General features: G+C 32.8%; 1 protein-coding gene across 15 annotated transcripts in view; it reads right to left on the reverse strand.

Moving 5' to 3' along the window:
* The window catches only part of l(1)G0196 (inositol hexakisphosphate and diphosphoinositol-pentakisphosphate kinase), a 76,269-nt gene that overhangs the window by 11,059 nt on the left and 52,972 nt on the right, over window positions 1-12,238 (reverse strand). For all 15 annotated transcript variants that reach the window (XM_071591111.1, XM_071591108.1, XM_071591105.1 and 12 more), the window contains 4 exons: window positions 7,904-8,125; window positions 7,092-7,135; window positions 6,597-6,714; window positions 3,302-3,407 (listed from right to left, as the gene is read on the reverse strand). In XM_071591111.1, coding sequence (XP_071447212.1) covers window positions 3,302-3,407; window positions 6,597-6,714; window positions 7,092-7,135; window positions 7,904-8,125 — 490 coding nt within the window. The remainder of the gene's footprint in view (window positions 1-3,301; window positions 3,408-6,596; window positions 6,715-7,091; window positions 7,136-7,903; window positions 8,126-12,238) is intronic.

Consider the following 12,238-nt stretch of genomic DNA (forward strand, 5'->3'; position numbering starts at 1 on the left):
AGTAGGAGTGCAGCATATATGAGTTAAGTTATAGGTACTTGTGTTTTGCATCCCATGAAAAACAAGTGTTCATCAGAAATAGGCAAAAAGTGGCGAAGCAGACTTTGGTTTCAGAGAAAATTTAAATTCTTGAACAGGTGAACAGAAATATATACTTAAGTTTGGCGGAACTTGTGCAATGATTTTACATTCCTGAAACAACGCTAAAAAAGAGTGCTGGTCATGAAAATATTGCAGGTGAATTCAGCAATATCACGAAGAAAAAGTGTGTTCATAATGTGAAATTTCCTCAAATTCAAGTGCCAACTTATAAGGCTGAATGTCAAAATGAAGCTCCTGACGAAAATGTAAAAACTTGACTAATAATAAAAAAAACAAGGCCAATTTTTTCATTACTGATGCCCCATAAAAATCAAAACTAATCCAAGTTTTTATCTGAAAGATTGTAAGTGATATTGATTACAATAGTTACAAAAGGGTATGGACCATCTGAAATTCTCATACTTTTAAAGTAAACTTTACTTTCACTCAAACTTTCCACTAAGTAGAGAAAACTTATGAAGATGAAAGGGTATCTATTTTAGTATTTATCATACAAATGCCTATGAAATTTATTCATAACTAAAATGCACTGTGCATTTTTAAACTATGTTTGATGTGTGTGGTTACATGTCAAGTTATATGATGATGTTGACACTATCATTAACGTATTAACCATGCTCCATCATAAAATATTAGCCATGAACTAATAGGTAATAAGCAATTATCTTTATGTATCACATACTGAGCATGATAGCTAAATCATAATCACATTTTAATGAAATAGAAAGGTTGAAAAATGACAATTACAGTCAACAACAGTCACTGAGGTTGTACAACCAGATATTGAAAGAGTATAGGATAATTATTGAGTTAGAGCATGCCATGGATGCCAAAATTCTATCTTAGTTTATATAAGATCTGGAAGACCAATGATACTCCAAAAAACCCCAACATCAGATTAAATTATTTGCATTCTGCAGAGACAATTATAAACCAAGCATAAGAACGTTACTTAATGGTTTTAATATTTCTCCCGATCAAGATCTATCCTTTTTTCCAGGATTATTTTTAGGTATTGGATGAACACAAAACATGATAATAAAAAATAATAAAAGGACATGTATTCAGAGCCATATGAGAAGCAACCAAACTTTCTGATTCCACCATGTAAGAAAAATGGCACTAGAAAGTGCTCTATACTTCTTATATCAGGAAGGAGTAACACTAAGTCATCCCATAGACCATGTCCTAAACCAGACACAATGCACGTTTCTGTGGAATAGCAGCTGGCACTTAGCCACTTGATATTTTAAAAAAAAACAGGGGTTTTCTTTTATTTTTCAAGTTTCCATGTGTATACGCATCACTGTCAAGGCCAGTATCCTTTAGTCTTGGCAACAGAGAAAGTCCATGTCATGCAGCCCTATACAGTTTTGGTATACTAAAACAACTAAATGTAATGATCCAAGGAAATGTCTTATTTTACACACGAAAACATAAGTAATGTCATTCTTCTAATGATTTTTTCTGTTTATGGATCATATATTCAAGAATGACTTTTAAGTTGATTATTTCTAGGCATTTTGAGGCGGTAACATTGCAGATTCATCCCATTGACGTCCACTTCCACACTACTTATCAAGATCAAAGTAAAGAAATAGACTTAGTACGTAGAACAGATTTCCATGGACAATCTAGTAGGTGTGAATATGTTTTAAGTGATGTAAGTGAAGTGAGTAACATTTTGAAAATAAATTGTATTTAACAATCCAATCGAGCTATTTGGTAGGCTCACTTCTATTCAAGATGGCACTAGCATTGGCAAAACTCTTTCGAGAGGAAATGAAGATGGTGTGAACTGTTGGCTGTTAATATGTAAGGTGTCAATCCTATAGCCAATACTGAACATTTAAGAAAAATTCTATACAGACTATTTTGGTCAACTAGGTGACCTTCAATTGGAGTGGAAGAGTTGACCAAAATATCAACATTGAATTTTTCTTAAATATTCGATATTGGAGATAGGATTGACACCTTACATAATTATCTTCTCGGAGGGTCTCTAGAAAGCTGATTATATATTACGATATACAGGAAAAGCAAATCAATAAAGAAATCAATTAATGACATCAATGCTATCTAAATTATTTGATCATAATTCAATTTTCCTGCAATTTCCATGACAATAAGTATATTGATGGTGTGGAAACTTTCTCCCTCTCCATCATGAGAAAATAGGCTACCACTATTTTTAACACTTTTATTCACATTACATGAATAATAGTAAAATGTTACCGCCAATTTGCAAAGATTTCAAAAATGCATACATAATTTATATGCAATTTTGCATTAAATATATTACTATTGTTATTTTGTTTCTAAATATTTCATTGATTGGCATTTAAAATTTACTATTTAACCTTGTTAAGATAAATTCTTCACTGGAATTTTTCATCATGGCACCTTCTCCCAATAAATACCTTTCTACTAATCATATACACAAATTGAATGAAATCTTGAAGAATGACAGTAGTATGGGCATGCTCTATTTTGTGGAAATTAAACACATTGAAAAATAATAAAATTGTAATTTTTTCAGTGAATTATCGCATACAGCATGTTTTAATGCCAATGAATCATCTTCAGGCAGATAATATAACTACAATAACTATGTACTCGATGAGGATTCCTTGGAATTGTAATGTGTTGCATGCCATAAATTTATGCGAAAAATTAAAATTTTATTATTTTGCAACAAATTGAAAAATAAATGATTGCCCATTGAATTGAATACCTAAATTATCCTTCTCACATGGAAAATCTACCTTGAAATAACCTCAGTTCACATTTCACAATATTCTAGCTGGAGATTAAACTGCTGAAGGAATAGGTGAGCCCAGCCAGATAAGGATTTAATCCTCCACGGAGCAATCATTTACGAAAAATTTCTGTTACAGTGTACAACAGTCAATGAAATTAATCATGTATCATCCAAATATGTAATTAGAGACTTTTGAAGTTCATTCAATGCAGATATAGCAAGAGGACTCTCATTCAGAAGTAACTTGTTAGAAGGATTAAGAATTAATTGGGGATTAGATCACAAGTTAGATATAAATTAGTTTACACCAATCTCTTAAAGCCAATATTCATGCAACAACACAAACATTCAATTAAATTACACTATGCACTATGAATTATAATAACGTTTGTCATCCAGTTTGAATGTAAAAACGTTTGTCATCCAGCAGTAAGATACCTTTGGAATGCGAACTTGTTGATTCTCGTGCATGCTCAAAGCTTCTAGATCTCATCTCTGAATCTGGACTAAGGGGGTTCACACTTCGTGGTAGGCTACCCTGGCTCTGCAATTAGATGGCATTGAATAGTTGACAAAGAGGAAAAAAATAATATTAAAATATTTAATCTGAAGATTTTCATAAGATGGAACAAAGAGTAAATGAATTATCCAGAGCCGAATTAAACATCAAAACAAGGTAAGTTGTTTGGAAGATGCAGCAGAAAACGACATTTATAATTTTCTATTTAAAGGAGCAGATACAAAATTGCACGAAAACCTACACACTTCATTAAAGAAAAACGTAAGTACTGTGATTGGTAAAAAACATATTTTCCATTTTTTCTAGTTCTTCAATAAACTTTTCATTCTATCATAATTTTTCATAGATGCCTTCCAATTTTTTTTCTTCTCTATCCTTCCTCTAAACTTTTACCCTCCCACTATTCTTCCCCTAAATGATAAGTTTACGAGACTAGTTCCTAGATATTACATAAATGCCAGGTTTTTTGTACAACAAGCTATAAATAAGCTGAACACTGTACTCTTATAGCAAGGTTATCTCCAAATAAATAGCACTATTAATTGTTTTTTTTTGGGTTCAATTGGAGTTGATTTCTCTTCTCTATAAGAACCATAACTGAATTTTATAAAAGCTATCCACAAAAATAGTAAGGCAAGTAAGTTAAATAATAGCAAGTAAGAGTGAATGGAACCTCAAGTGACTGATTTGACACAAATCATGGTGTATAATGCAAGGATGGGCAATGTCACCATGGTTGTTCAAAGATCTCATGGCTGTGTGAGATGGACACTTGGTAAAGACAGATAAATGTTAATATTTCCATCCTTCCATAAGATGATGATCCATGATTTCCGGCTGAGGTTCAGGGGATCTATAGGGAGCCCTGGCAGATATAGTGAGGCAACACAGGGAATGAAATTAAAAATGAAAGGTAAATGCATCCAAAATCTAAATTGGGGTAAATGCATTTAAAATGAAAGCAGTTGTCATTCTCATAAGGAGAATGGGAAGAATGATTACATAGTGAGTATAAATTGTGAAGTAATTGAATTGCTGAATTCTTTTATCAGGGCAGAATATTTGTGAAAGTTGGTGGAAGAGATGAACAGACCAAAAGGCATGCAGATCCAAGCAGAGAAGTTGTTGAAATTATGTGGAGTACATATAAAACAATTAATGCTTGTCAAAGACAGCAAAAATGACAGGGTATTTAAAACTGTATACCTTCCCACATTGTGCTATGGAAGTAAAACTTGGTTATGCCAAGATGAAGCATACCACTAAATAAATGTGACTGGTTCCAAGAAATTGCAGGAGATGCCCGCAACAGTAACTTCTAATGGAGTCATCCACTAATGTGCATTATAATGCAACAATTTCAAAGTGTAAAAATCATTTATCATGGCGGTCAAGGAAAATGATTTAGTTATATTGAAACTGTAAAACTTGACTGTGGTGTGCATGGGATACTTAAGACAAGGCATTTATGGTAAATATAGGAGAGAGAGGACGAACAATGAGTGAGTAATGACAGGATGTAGATTGGATGCACTGGAAATAGGTATGAGAGAGCTTCACTTTCATAGTTTGGCTAAACAAGAGAAAAGAATCACTGAAAATATATTTGAGAATAGATAAATGATTTGAGATGAATATGTTGAGCAAGAAACCCATACCTTAATGCGATTGAAGAGATTCTTAAGACAAGGAATATTACAGAAGAGCAAATTATTAATGTGACCAAGATAAACAGCATACAATGACAGGGAAAATCTGGAAGAAATTAGTACAAGGGAGAGAATCTCCAAAGGCAAATGATTTTTACACTGAAATGTTGCATTGTAATGCACATTTAGCAGATGACCCCATTAAATGTTAATGTCATGGTATCTCCTGCAGTTTCTAGGAATTTCTCCTGAAATAACTAAGAAGCAGGCTTTTTTAACTTCGTCTATCCCACAAATGAAGTGTGAAAGGTATTAGTGTATTAGAAGTCAAGGGGAAATCCTCTCAATTTCTCTTTCCTCATTAAATTTTGAATAGTGACCTAAATATTCCTCTGCTTTCAGCTCATTACTCAGTAGATTTTTATGCATAAAAAGACAAGATTCTAAGGCTGCCACATAACTTGTTTTGATTGACAGAATCTTCCAGCTCAGTTAGGCATCTTGCAATGACCAGTAGTCATTCTGTTTTATCCATGTTATATGTATATTTAAGTTGTAGAGAGAAATTAAACTACAAGAAATTTGAATCCTTAAGAAAGATGATACTTGTATTACTCAAGAATTTAGACACAAAATACAGCTAAGAAATACTGTCTATGAAATCCAAGGAGTTATGATTTGGCAAGAAACTTCTTGATTCTAATCCTAGGGAGGTTGATTGTTCCAAATTTTTATCTCGGATGGCATTACTTTCTACACAATTTTCATGATTAACAGAGTGGTGAACCTATCAGTTTTGCACATGAGTCAAAATTTCATCGTACTATGTTGTCTTACACTAAAGAGCCCATATGCATTATTATCCCATCTTCCACCCAGATCATGAAATTTTCTTCCCTTCATACATTGATCAATTTTTGTACTGAGTATTGTGGTTCAAATTATCCTATCCAGCTCTGAATTAAATTCCCTACTGAATAGAAAATTTAGTCCGAAATCCTGAGTAATATTTTTTTAGAAATAATTTTTTTACGTAGTTCATTAGGTCTTGAATTCAGGATCAATAAAGCATAAATCATAGGCTGCAATCACAGTTGATACCTCTCTTTAGCACATTTGACAACGCTCAATACATTTTCAATTTCTGCTTCACAAAAAATTAGCCAATTTTATATCTTCTAATATCTCCTTAGGCCTTCAATGGGAACTAGTACAAAGTAATCATCCAACAATTAATTCATCAAAACTTTTTCACATTAAATAAAATATATTTACAGCCATTCCATTTTTGCTTACCTATCCAAAGTCATTTTCCACATATTTTCAAATTATTTTCCCTTAGGATCTTTACAGACACCTGCATTCCCAGAATATATTAGCATGTGAGATGAAAAACATTATTGATGTATCACAAAGAACTATATTAATTTGAGCGGGTATACGTGGAGAGGCAACTATTTTATCAATTGCTATCAATGCAAAGGCTGATTAACAGTGGTGAATTTCAAGTTATATGCAGCACAGATATTAAATGACATTAATATATACAAAACTGATATATTACCGGTCTGCCAAGGTGATATGAGAGACGAGGAGCATCACCATCCACATTATCTATAGGGTCACAGGAAGCCCGGGCAGCTTTAATTTCCGAATCATAATCTCTAAGGGAAAGTGATGATCTGAAAAGAAGTTTTAAAGGGTTAGTAGATAAGATGCAATAGAGCACCAACACCTGATTAATTGATGGGTAGATGAGTGAACCCATTCATCCAACAAAAAGACATTGTCTCCTTCTAATGAATATATGAAGACAATGTTCATATAATAGATATAGTCTTTACAATAGTTCTCTTCTCATCCTCCAAAAACCTTACTTTTTCACCATCATTACTACAATAGCACTGATCTATTTGAACTACAAGAATGCTATATTAAAATATGTATACATTTACTTTTAAAATTAATTTAATCAAGCCTTAAATTTAGAATATATCTCACTTGAGGATTAAGCCATAAACAATGCACTAAAAATAAATGGTCTTGAAACACTTCTTACCTAATAGGAATTGGTTCAGAGGCTGCACGCAAATCATTTGAGAACTGTAAATAAAGGAAAGAAAATGTAAAAACTACAATTTAAATCCAGGACAAACATTTCAGGGTAATAAAAATTGTAATATTGAAGATTATCATTACTTTTTTTAGAAAATTACCAACTTTTCCATAACTATCTATGCTAATAATTAGATTAAGAATGTTCTCCCCAAGTGGTACCTGGAGACTTAAGCTTTGCTTGGAAAAGGGGGTTAGAGTGTTGCATTTCTGCAGCACTCTACATTTCTGAGTTTTGTAGATCTGTATAAATTTGTATATTTCCTATGAGTGAAATAATAAATCATCTAGATGTCATCATCAACGTTGAAACAAAGATGATGATCAGTTTTGCATCTGAGTAAGAAACTTTGAGAATTCTTTTTCTTCTCTAACCATTTAAAAATAACCACCAAATAATGACAAAAAATAGTTAATTCATTTGCCGAACAAAAACGAAATGCAGTGATTAATTCAAAACTTTTTTACACATCTTCAATCATTTTTCCAAAAATTGAGCTAAACCACTTTCTCACAAATGAGAACAGCAGATTCACCACATTTCATCAAAATCCATAGGCTCATTTTCAAAACAGCATTTGCTAGAATTGCTTGCTTAATAGTGTAGGATAAATACATCATGGGAGAGTTTAAACGACAATGATAATGTGATTAAAAGGCGATGACATAAAGAATGTAATTTCAGTTAAAAAAGGTGTACTTACATTACTCCATTAGTATCATAGAGTTTAATTTTTACAAATCATCCTTAATCACCTGTGCATTATCAACTTCTTCTGCAACCTCTTCCGGATTCTCTTCCTCTACAGCAGGTTCACTGACTTGCAATTCTTCTTCCAGTGTAAGATCTTCCTCTTCATCTTCTGCCTTCTTATTTTCGGCTGTTTCCACCTCTTTCTCCTTCATTTCTGTTTTCACGGTGGATGCCTCTTCATCTTCCTCTTCCTCATCAGCAAACTCCATTGAGCTGAGCTTTTGCTGTAGCAGAAAATCAAAGTTATACATTTTTTGAGAAAATTTGAGCCAGTCCAAAAAACTAGAGAGGGCTCCCCAAGCCAAAAAGTCTAAAATCAAATAAAGGAAACAAAATAAAAGCTCAAAATCAAGGAGAGCAGGCAATACCATGCACGTTAACAATGCATTAAAAATGTTGACACAGTAAAAATTCAGAAAAGGATATTGAAAATTCAAAGTAATATGAAAAGGGATGTACCTAATTATTTATAGAGTTAAAGAGCATTGATTGCAATTTTTACCATTCAGGAAAGATAGAATAAGATAATATACCATCTTAAATTGGTGCTCAGTTGAGTATGATCATTTGGTTTATAAAAAAACAAAACAGTGGTGATAGTAGAACTAAATGAGTTGCTTAATTAAACGCCACTTTCATGACAAAAGAGATCTTGCATAGACCATATTTATCTAATTCAAAATTCATCTTTTTCTCAGGATTTTCAGGAAATAAAAAGGAATATTTAGCTCATACCTCTCTCATCTCATTCTCTTCGTAATGCTCAAAAGCTTCACTACCATAAAAAAGTATGCATTTTTTTACTTTTTTCTTTAACGAAAATATGAAAACCTAAAAAAATTATGCAGCTCACAGTGAAAACAAAAACATGATACAATATTTTTTCAATCACTAGAGACAACTGTAATTCATTCTCAAGACATTTATTAATTTGCGGTAGTTTGAAAGCTCTCTGAAAGTTGATGTGTCATGCAATTCCCTGATTTGGTGAGAAAAAATAAAGAAGCAACAATTAAATCTGGTGTAGGAAAAAAATGATTAAGAGCAGCATAATAAAGCATGCTAGAACAAATGATATATTATGAGGCCAATTCTAGTCCTAACAACAAGCAAAAACAAGTAGTTTCAATTGCAGAAACTGAAATAATGTGTAGCCCACACTCATGCATTCTCCAAAATATGTTCTTAATGAATGAAATAAAAATGAAATGTAATCTGATACACTATTTGAACATAAGAAACCATCTGCATAAAAACCAGTAGATACATCTTTAAAGTGCAGCATGTGCATAATTTTCATTCATTTCAATGTTTTTATTAAATATCAAGGAAAAAGAGGGTTCTGGAGTGGAATAAAGGAGGAGTAAAAGGCAGAAAAGTAGAATCAAAGCTAACAGACATCAGGTTAGAGAGAAGATTTCACTCTTCAACACTGGGTTAGAAAATTTCACTTAATTCAAAATTTGTTGCATAATTATTTTTAATTGTAGTTTTAGTTAATTTTTAAACAAAACATAATTTAAAGAATGGATATTTTTCATAAAAATATATTTTTGCGGAAATGTTTTAAAACAGCTGTCATTCTTATTGTTCCTGTATTAAGTAGTTAGAAAAAACAATGTTATAACCAGGTTACTTAACAATTAAGTCTTTAATAATTCACTTAAAAGCCATAGATAGTTATAGGATCGCATGCAACTTGAAGACAAATTGGTGGACATAACTGATACCCAATAAGGAAATGCAATACAAGCACAAAATAAGCAATTTTATATTTATGACGAGGAACATAGAATGGACTTGAGTAAAATCAAAATGCATTTGGCTACTTCAATATATGTACTAAATGCTTTTCAAAGGTGGACTGGTGATATGAATAAACTGCTATCTTGTAAAAGTAGTTATTAGGGAAGGTGACTGACAGCAAAGATTATTTATGCTGGAAGGGATAGGAGGGTAATATGGTAATGGTAGGATATTCAGTGAATGGATAAAGATTGGAGAGAATTGGGAAGTCGACATTAGCCTACTCTTAATGAAAGGTGCCAAGGGGCCCACTATTAAACATCCCATCCAATGGTGGCACATTCATAATGCTCTCCACATAGCACCTTGAGCAGGGATCGTAATATCACTGAAACATCTAGCCACCACCAGGATTTGAACCCAGGCCCACGGGGTGGGAAGCTGATACCTCAGCCATTGCACCGTCTCGATCCTTGATCTGCTTTCTTGCCTATATCAATGTCTTCCAATAATGATCACTCATGAAATCTAGGTTAGTGGACAAATTCAAAATATGAATGAATATCTCCATATAATTGAAAGTTTCCAAAATGTAGTGCTTTGGTACCTATTGAGCTGATTCAGGTATACGTATGGAATTGATTTTGCGGGGTCATACCCATACACCCATGACAACTCCAGCACAGGACCTGCTTGACACTAACAACACTGTTCCTGAGTTCTGAACGTGATAACTGACATGACACTGTATAACCTAACAAAATTAATTCATTCATTAGTCTTGAGAGAAATTGAAAAATGATGACCAGGTATGACAGCACCTCACTCTGGTGGTCAGCAGGCAGAGACTGGCTCACTCAAAGCGGGAGAAAAAATGTACTCTCTACTCCAGCATCACTACTGTGCGCTGGTAAACTCAAGGTTAGATACTTTTTCAACAGACCTCGTACATGCATATTCCATTCAACCAGCATAAAATATAAACATTTAAATATAAAAATCGAGATATTAGAATTAAATATGAGTCTTTAGTGCAACAACCAAAAAAACAGCATTTCTACTGAATCTGTGATCTGAGCAAATCTCCAAATTAGGTCTACCTTTTTTATTCTGCAAGAAATGCACTGGTACCAACAACTAACTAATTTAATTTACTTACTAAGTTTCTAACTGTAATTAGAAACTGTGGAAAGATGACATTTTCAATGTTAAAAAATATCATGAGCACAGAAATATGAAATTAGGATGTTCATGATAAATGAAAAGAGGTTAGACATAAGTGATCAAGTACCTAATTATAATTTTTTTCTGAGATTTCAAAATGTGAATTACCATCTAGACATAAGATAAACTATTCTGGGGGACTTTCTTAATCACCCAAGTAAATATGCTAGCCCTGGCAAATTGTTGATTTTGAAGATGCTAATAATGACAGATATGAGATCAAAAATCTAAAGACTCAACCTTTAAAAAATTCCTTTCTGTTGATTCTGTTGAAATTTCAAAATTGTTTGTTAACTGAGTGACTAGTTTTTATGAATAAGTGACATCATCAAGGGCTGAAATTGAAAAGCAGGGAAATGATTGTGCAAATGTAATACATTATATTTAAAAATGAGAGCAGGAGGAAAGAGAGGCACTGGAAGAGACACTATGCATATAGTATATTCATGGTGGCAAGATTGCAGGAATACACATGCAGGTATTACTCATCACTCTACATCAAGTCAATGCCAATTTGTACGCTTGATAGAAATTTTCAAGTCTTTTCAAAGGACTTGTAAAGTGGTCAGTTCTTTTGGGATTCGGACCTCATGAATCTTATGATAATGAAGCATAGTAGCTGAAAAAGTTGTCTGCACTACAATATTTCAGAGCATAAAAATCACACCGTGATTCAGGTTCAATTCCCAGTCAATACGAATGATTTTTACACTCTGAAATTGTTGCATTGTAATGCACATTCAGCAGAAGAATATATTAAAAGTTACTGTTGTGGTATCTCCTGCAGTTTCTTGAAATGTGAAAAAGTGGTAATTCCTAGTGTAAACACTGGGCTTCACATTATGAGCTGGTCTCATCTCATACTCCCTAGCTCACATTTTGACCATTTTGATTTTTCAGATGCATAAACTATTTTTTTTGGAAGGTGGACATGATAGAAACTGAGAGAAGAAATCTCCTGCTACTAAAAATATTTCATGTATTTCATTTCAAGAACTTAACTGATGATTTGGAATAGCCCCATGAGATTAAAACTTTAATAATAAAACTATCACCAAATTAAAAAGCCTACACTTAAATTGTACCATGCACGGCATATCAAGCACAAATACATCTCTCCACATCTAAATACCGAGTTGACTTCGCAAATATTAGAAAGCTATATCTTTCAATGAACACTATTCCATTTTAAATTAAAGCAAGACAAAGTATATGGTTGATTGACGATTTAAGTCACAAAAAAAAAGAATTTTTTGAAAGAATTTTATCCCTGAGTTCACTTAAAAGTGTGATGGAATAAACAATTTGAAAAAAATTACTACTCTGGGATCAAGTTTGTCATGCAAGGAATAACAATGCCCATTATA

Source organism: Hetaerina americana, unplaced genomic scaffold (genome assembly GCF_022747635.1).
Source record: "Hetaerina americana unplaced genomic scaffold, ioHetAmer1.1.p SCAF_42, whole genome shotgun sequence".
NCBI classification, from domain to species: domain Eukaryota; kingdom Metazoa; phylum Arthropoda; class Insecta; order Odonata; family Calopterygidae; genus Hetaerina; species Hetaerina americana.